The sequence below is a fragment of the Convolutriloba macropyga genome, chromosome 6 (assembly GCF_964194025.1).
Source record: "Convolutriloba macropyga chromosome 6, txConMacr16.3, whole genome shotgun sequence".
Taxonomy (NCBI): domain Eukaryota; kingdom Metazoa; phylum Xenacoelomorpha; order Acoela; family Convolutidae; genus Convolutriloba; species Convolutriloba macropyga.
Genome location: NC_134473.1, coordinates 26,882,280 through 26,899,282, shown reverse-complemented (window position 1 = coordinate 26,899,282; position 17,003 = coordinate 26,882,280). Strand labels below are relative to the sequence as shown.

Sequence of the window (17,003 nt, the reverse complement as noted above, 5' to 3'; positions counted from 1 at the left end):
GCAAAACTCCATAGTCGAACACGTGAGAATCATCGATTGCCGTTCTAAAAATCTTACAAAAAAGATTTCTTTTCTGTTTAAATCAAATTGATTCTGACGATACTCGACACTTCTTACATCAAATACCGCGGATGCCAACAAAAATAACGATAATCGAAGTTCCTATATAAAAAACCGACAAGATCGGCAAAAAACGACGCCCCTTGCGTCAATTTTGTCGCATTTTCTCAACACGGGGTCCAGGCTGTTCTCCATTTCAGTCCAGATGGTGTGCCCAAAGAGAATTGTAAAGATCCATACTCGAACATGTCGGGGGCACGTAAGATGAACTTCGATTTTTTTTCTTTGTCTGATCTCTGTCTTGAAATTCTCAATAAGTGTTCAGATCTATTCCTCTTCAAACCCGTGCGCCATTTGAGCCTAGCAATTGTTATCTATGTTAAATAACTTCCCACAAGCGGGTTGTTTTATTTATTACAGCGCGTATGGGTCGATAGAGTCCATTTTACGATAGAGTCTCTCTCTCTCTCTCTCTCTCTCTCTCTCTCTCTCTCTCTCTCTCTCTCTTTCTATTTCTCCTGGGTTTTCATAGTAAAATGCAGACCCAAAATAATGTTCCTTGTTTTTTATTTTAAAAACTGCTTCAACAATTTGATTTATATCCCATAAATAAAATTGCTGTGTGGTCATCTCATGATTTCTATCTGGGTTCAGAGAACACGTACAGGAGGGCAACACAACAGGAAAATACAACAAATAAGACCTCAGAAGATTTGTCTGGCAAACATGTCTTATTGAGATTTGATATAAGTTATTTGATCTAATTTAAGTTATGTAAGTTATATAAATTCTGCCTTTTCGAAAATTTCAGTCAAAAATTTTTGAAATGATGGTTTTGACTCGAGAATGTACTTGCAAGTTTTACCCAAGTCTTGGCCAAGACCTGCCAGACTCACAAGAGTTGGATTTTGACACGCCAAGTCCTGATTAGGACTTGGAGTCGGGTTTATGGAGGCCCAAGTTGAAACACAAATTTTGTTTCCTTTTGCTTTTCCGTTTGATTGCGCAATTTTTATGCATTTCAGAGGGCTGGTATAAAGGTCTATGTGCGTGCCATATGTTAGCTTTTGTGTGGAGTATTCCAGCCATAACATTGTTTGGAATTGCTCTCTGCTGCAAACGATGTCGGAAAGAAAACACAGAGTACATGGTTGGCCTCATTATTTGCATCGGAATACAAAGTAAGTGAATGTCACTTTACCCCGTTCAATGAAGCACCTGGGTCGAGTATCAACAATGAAATTTGCTAAAATATGTAAGATTTGCAAGAAAGGTGATAAAACTTGTGAGAAGCGCTCCCCACTCAATAATCACCGCAAATATTTTACATTATTTACCTGTAAAACTAGAACCAGGAGAAGCGAAGTGTCGGCAAGAACCCCTCAAAATGTCAATTTAAATCAATGTATTGTTTAAAAAATCTTTGCATAACAAGCGGTGCTTTTGATTGATTCAATTGACTCAAGTTTCAGATTTAAGATTAAAGTTGTAAGCATTTGTGGACAACATTAAAGGAAAACAGAAGGAGAAATAGTAGTTCGGGAGTAGTTCAGATTTGATTCAAAATTGGAAATATCTGTTACATTTGTTCACGATGCCTGTTTTGAGCACGCGTGGACAACAATGGTACGTATCTAGTCTCCACGCTCACCACCATAGAGGTCACGTTATATCATCACTGTTGCCCACGGTTACAGTATCTGTTAACCAAGACAATTACGTCAATTAGACCGGAATAGAAGTAAAATTAAATGCTTGTGACATGAACAGAGTACTGGCTATCCGAAAAAACAGAAAGTCTCTGGACTGATTGAGCGCTGATTTTCTCTGCCACCAGCCTCCTGGTGACAACAAACTGATATGCTCTCAACCCAGAAATGATTATGAACTCTTTTTTTAAATAGCTAATCTCAGCAATATGGAATATTAGACCAGAGCTTGCAATCTGACTTCAAACGCGTGTAAGATGCCTCACTAATTTTAGCAATATATTGAAACTCCTAAAGATATTGGTTCTTGAGAGTTTCAAGACATCTCAACTCCGGTTTCATGTATAAAGATTCAGATAGTAGGAGCAAATTGACGTGAGGAACATTTATCCTCTACACGACAGCATCTTGTTGTATTTCACAGAATCTAGGTCAAGCTTATTTTCCTATATAAATTTTTACACTAAAGAGTTTCCTCCGAAATTCAGCAATAGAAAAGTTAGTAGCATTTTCCTTCCTACCTTTGGATTTCAATTCTGAAGCTGCTGATTAATGTTCTTTACTATGTTATCTTGTAACTATTCTTTACAAATACAATTAGCAATTACGCAAATACGCAATTACGCAAATAAAAAGCAACAAGGAGGCTCGGTAATGTGCGATCGCACATAAGGTTCCGACCCCGCTCATCCACAATTTTGGCCTAATTGTCTACCATACGAGGAACAGATAAAACCCAAAAATTCAATTTTTTTAAACATAGCCGTTAGATTACCGGAATAGTTGCGAAATAATAGATTTGCGTGCCGTATAAAACAGATGAAACCGATACAGAGCTAAATTGAAAAAAAAGTCGACGCCGCTCAAAAAGCTATGTAAAAAAATGTTCAGCGATAAATAGATAAAGCTCGTTGAATTTCATTCCGCAGAAAACTTTTATTATGGAGCTTTACTGCACATATGAGTTCCTTTGACATTAAACTAATTGAAATTAAACTTAAGTTTTGAAGTGCTAAAGTCATTTTATTGAGTCAGGTAATTCACGTTTTTCTAGAGAGATTGAGAAATGACGTCACGCGCGCAAACACTGTTAGTGAGAAGAAGAAATTCAGAAAATGTGACTTTTTCAGCTTTGATGTGTGAACAAATGTAAAACGAAACAGAGCGGCAGACGACGAAACAAAAAAAAATCAAGAGCACCGCAATACAACTCCGCTCAGCTTACAGCTTTGCAGCTATAAAAAAGATTGGTGTATGAATGAAAAGATAGCCTCCAAAGCGAATACTTCAGGGGGGTAAAAAATGATGCATTAGAATGATGAGGTATGCCAATATTAAGAAGGCGGGCCAAGACCAATACCGAAATCAAACAACAACAACAACCAACATTAATTACATCAAATATTTATGTCCGTTCTGAAAAAAAAACTTAATAGCAAAGTCAAAATAGTGTCAGATAAAACTGAAGCTAAATAAAATAACCTGTAAAAGATATGGGACAAACCAATAATAAGGCTTGGTAACAATTGGACAAAAAAGAACAAAAACAGTTAAAATCAGTAATAACAAGTTGAAAAATTTGCTTTTATTAAAAAAAACAATTAGTTTCAAAGTAATGAAAGACATATGAAATCAAATAAAATGTCCCACAGGTTTACGATTCTCAATGCCTCTATAAAAGGAATTAAGAACTACTGTCCGTATTCAATTTTTTTGCGGTTACAAAAAGAACATCAAATAGACACCAGCAAAAAATCATTCAAAACTTATCAGAAAACGGCTTTCTTTTGGGTTCCGTAGGGCTTTCGAAGCCGTAAAGCCATACTTTGGCCCAAAAAATATAGCTGATTTCAGCTTCGGCGAACACTGATAAGGTATTATGTGACCTCTCATTAATGAAACTAGGTAAAAATTAGACAAAAAAAGGCAAAATTAATTAATACTTGTTTTCGAAAAAAATTTATTTCCAAAGAGATGAATGAAAGTGAAATGAATTACAAAATGAAATGATTAGGTAGGTTCATCTATCCTTCCAAGGGAAGCCCTTGAGACGTGCAATTTTCCAGGATATGTCTTACGTCTGCAAAAAGAACGTCAAAACGACTAAAAGTCAACAATTAATTTACATTTTTTGTGGAAAACCCGTGTCCAAGTCAGTAAAGTCCTAACAAATTCGTTAAAAGCATTAAATTTTGCGACACCAATCTTTTTTGACAGCTTCCCTTGACAACAATAATGTCATTTTTGGCCGGTAATTAACATGAGTAGTTAAGAAACAGAAAAAGAAGGAACAAAAATGTGTATTTAAAACGTGTTTTTATTGGAAAACATTTTTTTTCAAAGTGATGAAAGACATCAGCTATCTACTAATATCGGAATATCGGCTCATTTATTTTTCCATGAAAGGCCAATGAAACAGTGTCATTGTAATGAAAATTTCATACGACTGAAAAGACAAAGTAAAAAGTTAAAAATTTCTATTAACTTCTTCGAGAAAGTAGTGTCGAAGCCGTTAAAACCTTAATCTATATCTTTAAGGATTATAATATTATCAATTGTGTTCTATTTTGAACGCCATTCATGTGATATATGAACTGTCAATACCGTGACAATGTGACAAATTTACAAAAATGTGAAAAATGGGCTAATACCTAAAAAGGAAAAGAAATTTTTAAATCTGGTAGTATCAAAGCAAGAAAACCATAATTTAAGACGTAAAACCACAAAAAAGATTGGATTTGAGTTCTGTAGAAAGACGAAGCATTTTTCATTGCTGACACTAATCTACGAAATTAGGAGAAAAATGGAGGCAAAGTTTTATAAGCCATTTTTGTTCCGATCCCACTTTTGGGGGGAGGAACTATATACTTAAATGGGTTTTTTTTGTTCAGTCAATTTTGGCCGATCGATATATTCATCGTAGAGAAATATGAGTGGTATCATTAAAAAACTGGTCCTGCGTAGAACTCAAAAATAAAAAGATTTTTCAGATTTTCGGTATTTTCGAGGAATTATCGGGGATTGAAATTTTGTGGGAACACGGACATTTGTTCACTTTTATTGTAATTTTTCTTCAAATTAAGATATTTTCCAGAAAAAGAGCATTTGAAAATTAAATTTTAGGCAAAAAGATGAACCATTTTTGTGTTCCTAAAAACTAAAGGCGATAAAAAGACTGGTTCGTGTCTCATAGGGAAGTTCACTATGAAAAAAAGTTCGAATTCTTTTTGAGAGCCCTTTTTTTTAAAACTTTGCTATGTTTTTTTTGCTTATTTAAGTCCACTAGAGACTAGTCACTTTTCACATCAAAGTTTCGTTAATAACAAACCTCCTTTACAGTAAAATGAAGACAAAAGAACAAGAAAACTCGTTTTCAAGAAAATACTCATGTTTTTTTGGCTTCGACTTGGGTTTTCGTAATTTTAAATGAAAATTTGAATTTCTTTCTGAGATGTTGATAATTTTTTGGAGTCCTATAGCATGGACTCAATGACTAACAGTGCAATATGTTCCGTATTGACCATTTGATGAACGTATCTAGTGCTTTGAGCGGACCGCTAATGGCTGTTAAGACTTTAAAGATAATTATTCGAAAATTTTTATTGAACAATAACCAATCATAAATTTATTATCGTGAACTGTAAGTCAGTCTCAGGGATAACATTGGTCTTATCCTTCCTAGTGCAACCAAATTTATTCTGGCTAGTGATTTTATCATGTAACTATTGTTTATATGACTTCAGTGACACCAGATTTCAAAAATACTCCAAAAATTTTCGGATATTTTCGTATTATTGGTTATTTTTAAACTATTATCACATTATCCGAATACTGATAGCTGCCATTGGCTTAGCGAAGAGATGCAGTGAATGAAAGATAAAGGTTTCAGAGAAAACCTTCTGGTTTAATTGGCTGCGACACTTTCTCTTCGCACTTTTCTACTGAATTTTGTATTTCGCCTGTTTTTCTTGTTGTTATCATAGTCATAAGAAATATTGTGATGTCTTATTGAATATTTATGCATGACAAAAATATCTCTACTCCCAATGGGTAGTATATGAGCGTAATTTTAACGCTGATGTGGTAAGGATTTTATTCGCTTGATCTTAATCACCACACTAGAGCTAAACCAAATATTATTTACGCGACCTTAACTAAATGCTATAATAAGTCTCATTAATTGCTTAAAATGTTCTTTACTAATATCGAAATCTCTGGGTTACTTGCTAGAAAGAAAATTGATTAGATATAAAGATTAATTATGAAAACAGATAGAAAAGATATAGCACAAATTGGGGGAAATCCTACTTGAAAATATGGTGGGTTATTTAATCTTAATCAAGAAATTAAATCCATCGTACTGCTGGATGCGAATATTGCTCTAACTCTATTTTGCTATAAGATCGGCAGACTTACAATCGCTGCTGTTATTCCCGCTTAGCGGAGGAGTAGAAGTTTCGCTCTTAGAGCAGAAATAGGAAGAGAGAGAGAGAGAGAGAGAGAGAGAGAGAGAGTGAAATTATCAGTTGAAAATGAAGCGGCTTAAGTTTGCGCTGGTTGAGTGATGTTCTGATTTCCTTCAGCAGCAAGCTCTAGGCTCGTGCGTGTTTATAATTGAATCAACACGACTAAAAAATCACAAGACCTATGGCTAGCTCCGAATCAATTCCTGGGTCATTCGTGGAGCCGACTAGTATTCGTCTTTAGTCATATATTCGTTTCAGACTTGCTGCTGTGAAGAGCGGCCTGGATAGCTTCAGTATTCTTCACTTAATACGCGTATCAATAGTGGCAGTGAATCAGCCGCCAGCGTATATAGTGTATTAAATAATACACAGCAGTATTGTCTATGAATAATGTATTCTTTCACTCAAAGCATTTCACGCAGCATAGCTCTCTCTTAATATTCCGTCAGTTTAGACTAAGTCTGATGTGTTCACAAAGTGGACGGTTAAATAATTATACTCTCTGTAGTATCGGTAATTGCGGCGGCAATTATCCAATTAGCAATACTACAGCTCACCCCGGTTTAAAGAAGAGAAAAATTGTGCTCTATCGTATAAAGTTTACATTTAGATTATTAAAGAATCAATAATAGAGTTGCAAATTAAACAGCAACACATTAAGATAAAAACACGTTAAAAGTTTCCATTTAGGGTAATAAGTGAACAGTGATCACCTCTTTACAAAAGAGTTAAAAGGTTGATTGATGAAACAGACAAAAGTTACTCGGTTGGAAAGATTACAACATTAGTTTACAGAAAAAGAGCATTTGAAAATTAAATTTTAGGCAAAAAGATGAACCATTTTTGTGTTCCTAAAAAACTAAAGGCGATAAAAAGACTGGTTCGTGTCTCATAGGGAAGTTCACTATGAAAAAAAGTTCGAATTCTTTTTGAGAGCCCTTTTTTTTAAAACTTTGCTATGTTTTTTTGCTTATTTAAGTCCACTAGAGACTAGTCACTTTTCACATCAAAGTTTCGTTAATAACAAACCTCCTTTACAGTAAAATGAAGACAAAAGAACAAGAAAACTCGTTTTCAAGAAAATACTCATGTTTTTTTGGCTTCGACTTGGGTTTTCGTAATTTTAAATGAAAATTTGAATTTCTTTCTGAGATGTTGATAATTTTTTGGAGTCCTATAGCATGGACTCAATGACTAACAGTGCAATATGTTCCGTATTGACCATTAGATGAACGTATCTAGTGCTTTGAGCGGACCGCTAATGGCTGTTAAGACTTTAAAGATAATTATTCGAAAATTTTTTTTGAACAATAACCAATCATAAATTTATTATCGTGAACTGTAAGTCAGTCTCAGGGATAACATCGGTCTTATCCTTCCTAGTGCAACCAAATTTATTCTGGCTAGTGATTTTATCATGTAACTATTGGTTATATGACTTCAGTGACACCAGATTTCAAAAATACTCCAAAAATTTTCGGATATTTTCGTATTATTGGTTATTTTTAAACTATTATCACATTATCCGAATACTGATAGCTGCCATTGGCTTAGCGAAGAGATGCAGTGAATGAAAGATAAAGGTTTCAGAGAAAACCTTCTGGTTTAATTGGCTGCGACACTTTCTCTTCGCACTTTTCTACTGAATTTTGTATTTCGCCTGTTTTTCTTGTTGTTATCATAGTCATAAGAAATATTGTGATGTCTTATTGAATATTTATGCATGACAAAAATATCTCTACTCCCAATGGGTAGTATATGAGCGTAATTTTAACGCTGATGTGGTAAGGATTTTATTCGCTTGATCTTAATCACCACACTAGAGCTAAACCAAATATTATTTACGCGACCTTAACTAAATGCTATAATAAGTCTCATTAATTGCTTAAAATGTTCTTTACTAATATCGAAATCTCTGGGTTACTTGCTAGAAAGAAAATTGATTAGATATAAAGATTAATTATGAAAACAGATAGAAAAGATATAGCACAAATTGGGGGAAATCCTACTTGAAAATATGGTGGGTTATTTAATCTTAATCAAGAAATTAAATCCATCGTACTGCTGGATGCGAATATTGCTCTAACTCTATTTTGCTATAAGATCGGCAGACTTACCATCGCTGCTGTTATTCCCGCTTAGCGGAGGAGTAGAAGTTTCGCTCTTAGAGCAGAAATAGGAAGAGAGAGAGAGAGAGAGAGAGAGAGAGAGTGAAATTATCAGTTGAAAATGAAGCGGCTTAAGTTTGCGCTGGTTGAGTGATGTTTTGATTTCCTTCAGCAGCAAGCTCTAGGCTCGTGCGTGTTTATAATTGAATCAACACGACTAAAAAATCACAAGACCTATGGCTAGCTCCGAATCAATTCCTGGGTCATTCGTGGAGCCGACTAGTATTCGTCTTTAGTCATATATTCGTTTCAGACTTGCTGCTGTGAAGAGCGGCCTGGATAGCTTTAGTATTCTTCACTTAATACGCGTATCAATAGTGGCAGTGAATCAGCCGCCAGCGTATATAGTGTATTAAATAATACACAGCAGTTTTGTCTATGAATAATGTATTCTTTCACTCAAAGCATTTCACGCAGCATAGCTCTCTCTTAATATTCCGTCAGTTTAGACTAAGTCTGATCTGTTCACAAAGTGGACGGTTAAATAATTATACTCTCTGTAGTATCGGTAATTGCGGCGGCAATTATCCAATTAGCAATACTACAGCTCACCCCGGTTTAAAGAAGAGAAAAATTGTGCTCTATCGTATAAAGTTTACATTTAGATTATTAAAGAATCAATAATAGAGTTGCAAATTAAACAGCAACACATTAAGATAAAAACACGTTAAAAGTTTCCATTTAGGGTAATAAGTGAACAGTGATCACCTCTTTACAAAAGAGTTAAAAGGTTGATTGATGAAACAGACAAAAGTTACTCGGTTGGAAAGATTACAACATTAGTTTACAGAAAGAGACTGATTAATACACCAGTTATGAACTAATAAGCTTTACGAAACAGTTTGAGATCAAAGGGTAGCAATACTAGGATATACTCTCGTTATAGAAGTTTACAACAAAAGTTAGTATTATTAAGATTAATAGGCAGTCATGATACTGTGCAACAAAATTAGTGGCTTTTAAATAGGAGATTTACTGAGGCGCATACACAAAGTGATAGCGAAAAAGTTAGGTGGTTAAAGGTAAAACGAAGACGAAAATGAGTTTTCGAATGAATATTCAGGAGGTGAAAAAAGTTTACATTACAAGGAATATATACATGATTGTAAGGTTAATAGTTCTTTATAAATCTTAACTCTTTCAGTTCCTTTGCAAGTTTTTGATTTGCTTCTATGAGGTCATTTGACTTTCTGATTAGAGTCTTCAACTGATAGTCTCTAATTTCCAGAGTTTTTGAGCAAACAACTAATTTCTTTCTCGTCATCAGTTGTTTTCGCTGAAATTTGGAGAGAGCTCAGCTGGCTATGGAGGTCTGTCAATGCGTTCTCCGACTCCCAGAGTTTTCTGCGGAAGGTGGAGTTTTCAACCACTAAGTCCGTGGTGGAAATAGTTTCTGCCGTGTTTGTGTTGTTTTCGGGGAAGACTGTGAGGTTTGTGAAGGGGACGTGGGTCCTGCAGCTTAGCGTCTTGTGGTCGACTTCATATGATCTTTCGTTGGAATTTTGGGAGCGAATTTTCCACAGGTTCATTGTTGGCACCAACGAAAAATCAGGGATCACCGGCAGGGTATCGGTGGGAACAGCGATCGTCTGGCTGGTAACTTTGTTCTTGATCACTGTTTCCTCTGACAGACACCATTGCTTGTAGTCGGGGGTGAGAGAATAATCCAGAGATTTAACGTATCTTGGATTATTATCCAAAGGAAGCATCTCTCTCAACCGTTGGTGTTCTAGCTTTACTTCTTTCAACGGAAAATCTTTTCCTTTGGGAAGTCCGTCATCTATGGTATTGTGAAGAGGCTGCGGAGGTGCTTGAAGGGGTTTGCTTTTCTAATCAACTGAAAGTCGTTGATGCTGCTGGGGCTGATGTTGTTGTCGGTGTTGTTGTTGCGTTGTTGTTGTTGTTTGTGGAAGTGGCCACGTTGACGCGGGTGGATCGCTCTATGTTTCTTTGTTAATGGTGGAAGATCTGCCATCCAGTTGGTCAAGGGGTCATACTGGTCCTCTGGCAGTGTGGGGGTTGTGTTCTGGTAGGATCTTTTCGACATCTTGTCAAACAAATAAAAATACACTTACAAAGAAAGGTTAAAACGAAATCTAGCTGTGCTGAAAAGAAAACAATCGTGCTTTTTAAAGTTCCAACAAAATCATACTCTTAGAGTACAGGAATACAATCACACTTATTGTGCAGAGTCAATTTTGCGAAACTCCCACCGGGGTTGAAAGAAAGAAAAGAAAAATTTGAAGGAATTGAAATTTGGAAAACAATCTCCGTTTTAAAATCGGAATATCCTATAAACCAAAAAATTATTTTTTTTGGAAGCTGTGAATCAGATTGTGTCAGATTTAACTGACTAAAATTGGGTTTCGGACCTCGTGGCTCCCCTCCGTGCGACGACCTGCGCAGCTGTGTATAACTGCTTTTGTGTTGCAGTATATACCTGCTTATGATGAAGGGTCGTTAGATGAGGACAAAGAGGAGGACCTCTATGAAGAGGCCAACAGAGAGGATGATTATAAATGGGAGAAGAATAAGGATTGGGACGTAAATGGGATGCATTGTTTAAGAACTTTCCGACCAAACGTCGTGGGGGTTGATCGCTTTCAAACAAATTGGGCAATTATGTTTCTCTTGGGCACAGGGATTACACACAAAATGTCCAAGGTTCTGGTGATATTTTATGTGAGGGTGGGTGAAGGAGGTGACACTTCTTTATTTGATTGCAGCAAAAACATCGGTAATAAAAACTAAGGGATAATGTATAAATGTGGCGGAGGCAGAGGCGGCAATTTGGTTGGGAAGAGTGTCGGAATAGGTTAATTCTGCAATCGGTGCAAACTAAATGGGGTGGTTGGTCTCCGTCGGAAGGGTGCAATTTTTTCCAACAGGAAGTAATTCTTAAACAAATGGGACATTCATCACGGTATTCGACAATAGGGGGCGTGATGAGTTCTGGAGGGGAAATACTATTCTGAAGGATAAACAATTTCCCATTTTAAAAGTCGCGAATAGGATAAATTGTTTCGTTGTCGATGTTGGCTGGGGGACTTATTTTTACTTAATTTTAACTGAAGGGATTTTTCAATTTTTATAAAGAAGTTCCAGTGGGGTGATAGAGGAGTAAGTGTTTTAATTAATTTTTCTTGGGTGTCGATATTTATATAAAAAATGTCTAGGGAAGGGGAGGTGTAATTATCTGTTTCTACGAAGAAACGTTTAATGTCAGTTATTCTGACCGGATGTTGGTTTAAATGGATTATCATTTTTTATTAATTTATTATTTTCTGTGCAGATATTTTTGGCACATTTGGCGTGATTTGCGAGTAAAAAAAGGAAATAGTTCCAATAACTTGAAGAGGGGTAAACTGAGAGGGTTGATTGTTCTGGGGATTCGACTTCCTTCAAGTGTACTAAAATGAAAGCTTGGAGGGAGGGTTCTGTTTCGAATGTTTTTTCGAAACTACAAATTTCAACTAATTCTTTATTTAATAAGAAAAACATGATCAAAATAAAAGAATAGGGTACTTAATTGTTAGTTCGGCGTTAGAATAAAAAGATAGGAACAGGGCAATTTCAAGTATTTGGGGGTGGTTAATTTTCAAATTTATATTGTGGTTTAAAATGTTATTGGGTTGTCGAATGTAAATTATGAAGGAATTATGGGTGGGGGATAATCCAATGATATTGTATATTTTGTTATTCAATTAAGGGTAAGGATCTGTTCTGTATGTTTATCATCAAAAGTTGGAAATATCAATGGGAATCAGGTTTAAATTTAGCTCTTAGAGCATCAAAAAAAAGTTCCAATAGGGGGAAAAAGCTGGTATTGTTACCGAACCTTCGTCCCAAGAGTCAACAAATCAAACAAAACTTCTAAGGTGGGGGTTACTTGATAGGGAAAATGGATAGTAAAAGATTGATTAATTTGATAAGGTCTTAATAAACTGCCTTCGTAGTAAAAGTACATTCCAAAACGTTATTCTCGTGCTGATGGATCTCGAAGTGTTTGCAATGTACTGTGAATACGTTTGGTTCTCTGAAATGTTTAAGAAATAAGGCCAAATTAGTTAAAACGTATAAAATAGCAAATAAGATAATCAGTTCCCGCAAAGACTTTTGAAGATCGAGCTGCATCATTTGATAAAAGAAAGTGGATGTTGCTTCTTAAATTGAGTAGACCATATTCACAATCAAGTAAAAATTCCTTAAAGGTATAAAATTTTTCGTGGTCTGAATAAATTGGTATGTCTACTAAGTCAGAAAATTTGGGTGCGCTAACTTTCAAATGCACTAAATTTTCATAAGCAGGTATAAAAGAGTTATATATATATTTATATATATATATATATATATATTATATATATATATATATATATATATATATATATATATATATATATATATGTCCATGAATTTCGTGAAACTTAAGAAATAAACCTTTATGATACTCAGATATAAAAAGATCATCAAATTTTTGCATCTTAGATCATAATGCTGAAACAGTTAGGTTAGGCTTGATTAAGAGTTGATTAAGTGTGATTAATTAAGTATAAAAGGACAAATTGGGTGACTGAATTATGGTGGAGCAATTGCATTTGATTCTTGATCAGTAGGAACTTTAGGGTAAAAATGTGGTATTTCTGGCATAGGAGGTGATACTACTTCAGGGGCAGTGAGTGGTGACAATTCTATTTGACTGTTGTCGTGATAGATGTTATTATCTGGTGTATGCTTGAGGTATCGACTTCTGTTTGTTTCATTGTTGGTATTGTTATCAGAGTTTTCGTCATCCTTACGTGTTTGATATATTGATGTTACAATGGAAAGTAGAAACAAATTGTACGAGGCTCCTAGTAATGTTTTCCAAAAACCAATAGTGTTTTTCGACAGTTTTTGTATCTCGAAAGCTCTTAAAATAAAAATTACAACGTCGATCAAAAATTTGATTAACATGAAACATGCAAACAAAATTCCGGCTCTTTCTACGTAATAGCCAATTTCTCCAAAAGTACTCTTAAAGTGATCAAGGAAAAAAGATGGTGACAACATTGAGTCTAAATATAATCGATTATTGAGGCCTGCGGCGCGATAGATATCGCGTTGACTATTGTCTATGTGTGCGTTTTGAAGAACTGTTCGAGAAATTTTTTTTCAAAACTGAATTAGATGCAGATTTGTGCAAAACTGTTCTCCAAAAATCTGTCAATTGGTTTACAGTGTAAATACCTGCACGACGAGAATCATCTGGGATTTTTTGAATATAACCAATTTTTTTTGGAGCAAAAACAGCGGGCGGTTTAAAAGGAACTGGCGCCGGCATCAACTGATACCAAGAATTATCATTATCTAAATCAAGTTGAAACAAATTTTTGAAAGTATCTGTACAATTTCATTTGCAAATGGAAATGTTTGGCGCGTAATAGGATTAACAAACATAGTTTTTCCGTCGTAAAAGATCGGAATACGGTCGTAACAGCGATCAAGTACTTTAAGCGGTGAAATTTTCTTTGGACACGGATATAGAAAACCTATAACACCTTCAATTTCTAAGAACATTGAGCGATTTCCGGTTAACATGTATCCAGCCAATCTATTGTTTTCGTAAGACAATGCATTGATCATTTGGATTTGAGTGCGTCTGAGCTCGCACATATTTTGTAAAATAAGGAAGTCAGACTTTTCCAAATCACGATAGACCTTATACATCATGAAATTAGTTTTCATACTCATGTGAGCATCATAATCGATAGTGTCTTTTCCAACGTTTTCGAAAACTTGTCTATGATTTCCAAAATGATGGCTACCAGCTAGCTCGTTTTTAGGTGTCTCGTAAAAACCGTTCACCCTTATTTTGTTGTCGGTGCCGACTTGCATTTTGTAATAATTAACATTATTTTTTGAAATTACGATTTTTCCCGTATTCATATCAAATCCGCCTGTAAAATAAACAAATAAATCATCAAAGTTTGTAATAAACAAAGGATTAGGCTTTCCACAAATATAATTTCTTTCATTATTTATCCTCAGTTTTATGTCTCGCGTGTGGTCTATTTTCATGTTGTTTTGCAAACGATAAACGTCATTTTGCATGTCGTGTGTGCTTATGATATAGTATTCTGGTGGATCAGGTTCGTTTGTGAAATTTATCAATTTTGAGTGAAAACTTTTTGTAACAATGCAATTTTCTGGCACATCCCATGAATAAGCGAAGGCGTCTAGTGATGTTGTTTCACAACCTCCTTCCTTAAGTTCGCATGGAAGCTTTAATCCTAACGGGGTAAAAACTGATTTTGTTTCCTGATCAACTTCAAGGTCAGCTCTTTGCATTTGTGTTTCAAAGTAAAAAAGTTTTACTTATCCTGACGAAGATCAATCTGTGTTATCTTCTAGGTGGTCGTCCTCATTCAGACCACCGTGTGTGTATTGGTGTTTTAGAACTTCATTTGAAATGTCTAATTTATAAGTTCTATCGTACTCTGTTATTGCAATTTTTCCTGTTTTGTTTGCAAGTCTGCAATTCTCTGGTGTTACTATTACGTCAATTGTAAGAGAAATTTGGTCGTATGCTAAAGAAGAGTGCGGTAAAAAGCCACAGTGGCATCTTAAGGCTTGCGATTTTACTCGACACATCACTGCCTCTACTTGTGTTCTGTATGATCTTTGATACAGTGTCACCGTTGCGGGTGCAACTTTAATATTTTCTGGTTTAATGTTGCATTGAGCTACTTGATTTAAAGCATACATTTTGCTTTCTTTCATTTTTGAACAGTCATAATGAACAACTTTTAATGTAGGGGAAATGTCATCCAACTCATTCCTAACTGAGGGTCTACAAAAAGATACAACAATAAAGACAATCAAAATAGTTAAAGATTTACAAAGGAAGTTATTGTTTTTCATAATAACTTTATTTTATTAATGATTGACAGAGTTTTTGGTTTTTGTAGTGTCTGAAAGCTAAGATTGAGTTTGGAAGAAGTAAAAGAAAAGGTCTCAGAAATTAATTTTCCGATGATTCGAACCTTTGAAGTAAAGATATAAGATAAGATTTAAGTAAACCCCGCTTGATAGCGAGTAGTAAGTTTTTTCAATCGTCCCGAAATCCGACGATCGATTCGAGATGAACGTTGATCATCCGAAGGAGTTGGGTTTGCTTCGGGTGATTGTACACGGGGTTGGCTTCTAACAAGGCTGACTCTAATGTCAGGTGGATCTGCAAAACGAATACGTGTTTCGGGATGTGGGGTAGAACTTCTAGTTTTACTACTACTACGGTTATCAGGTGTTTGTGTGTTATCTACATAAGTAGTTGAAAAACCTTCCTGAAATCCTGAGTCTGGTTTTGTTATTGTGGTATTGTTATCTTCAAGAGTTTTCTCATGTTGATTTTCATTTTGTATATTATCCGTATTACTTGTAAAATTGTTTACTGGGAAAAATTCAATTTCAGTGAAGGGTTGTTGAAAAGAAAATTTATCAACTGGCTTATTAAGTTTTTCGAGTTGTTTATTCATTAAATTTTTGTAGAATGGTTGGAAGTTTTAATTCCTTGAACCATAATCCACAACTAATTCTGAAATTGCGTTTTCGATAGGGAAGTACTCAATTAGGTGACTTCTAGGAGATACTTTTTTGACGTTTTTGTTTGAAACAAGTTCTATTTCGTAACTTACATTTGTCAATTTTTTTGTTACTTCATATGGTCTTGATCTTAGTTCACGTAACTTTTTGGATTTGCCGTCTTCGAAGGAATTAGTTTCCATCAAAACTAGCTGTTCTACGCCTAACTAAAGGCTTACCTAGTTTATGTTTGTTTCTGTTTTGATGTACTTTTGAGTTAACTTCAAGGCTTCTATTGTATGCAGTTTTGTAAATTTGTTTGAATTGATTTTCACGAGCAAGTAATGAACTACTTAATTTCGGCTTTAGCAGTTTATCTATCTGATCGTTCTTGCTATTTTATTCTGAATGTTTGTGGAGTGGTAAGTCTTTGCAAATTTCTGAATGACAAGTTAAGTCGGAAGACCTTAATAATCCTAATTTCAGAGAAAGCGGAATTTGGGGCTTTTGGCCAAAAACAATTTCGTAGGGTGTTAATCCTGTACTAGTGTTTGCTGTTGTGTTATGAGCAAACGCAAACTTTGGTGCTAAGTCACTGCAATTTCGATTGGCTTGTTCAAAAAAGATTAGGAAATGTGTGCCAAGGTGTTTGTTTTAGATCTGAACTTTTCCGTTGGTCCAGGGAGAATATGCTGTTCTAGGAGCATGCGTTATTCCAAGTTCATGAGTCCAACTTGTGAACTCTGCGTTCATAAAGGCTGATCCTTTATCATACGCAAGTTTTTGTGGGATACCGAAAGTAAGAAAAAATTTCTCAAATGCTGATATTGTTTCACTTGCTGATGTTGATGAAACTGGGTAAACTTGAATGTAACGAGAAAAGGAATCAATTACTACTAAGCAATGTTTATTTCCGTTCGAGGGTGGATTTATTGGACCTTTGTTGTCTATATGGACCCTGTGAAAGGGGAAAGGTACAGTTTCTGTCCATTTTTTAAGTGATGCTTCGTTTAAGTCTTTGCGTTTTTGTTTATTTTTTG

The 17,003-nt window shown here is 35.2% G+C and overlaps 1 protein-coding gene across 1 annotated transcript in view; it reads left to right on the top strand.

The window, feature by feature from the left end:
* The first annotated feature begins 255 nt into the window (after nucleotides 1-255).
* Nucleotides 256-17,003, top strand: part of LOC142340899 (uncharacterized) — a 40,799-nt gene continuing 24,051 nt past the window's right edge. Inside the window, exons 1-2 of the mRNA XM_075391671.1 lie at nucleotides 256-319; nucleotides 1,086-1,241. Of these exons, the coding sequence (XP_075247786.1) occupies nucleotides 307-319; nucleotides 1,086-1,241 (169 nt within the window). The 5' untranslated portion in view covers nucleotides 256-306. The remainder of the gene's footprint in view (nucleotides 320-1,085; nucleotides 1,242-17,003) is intronic.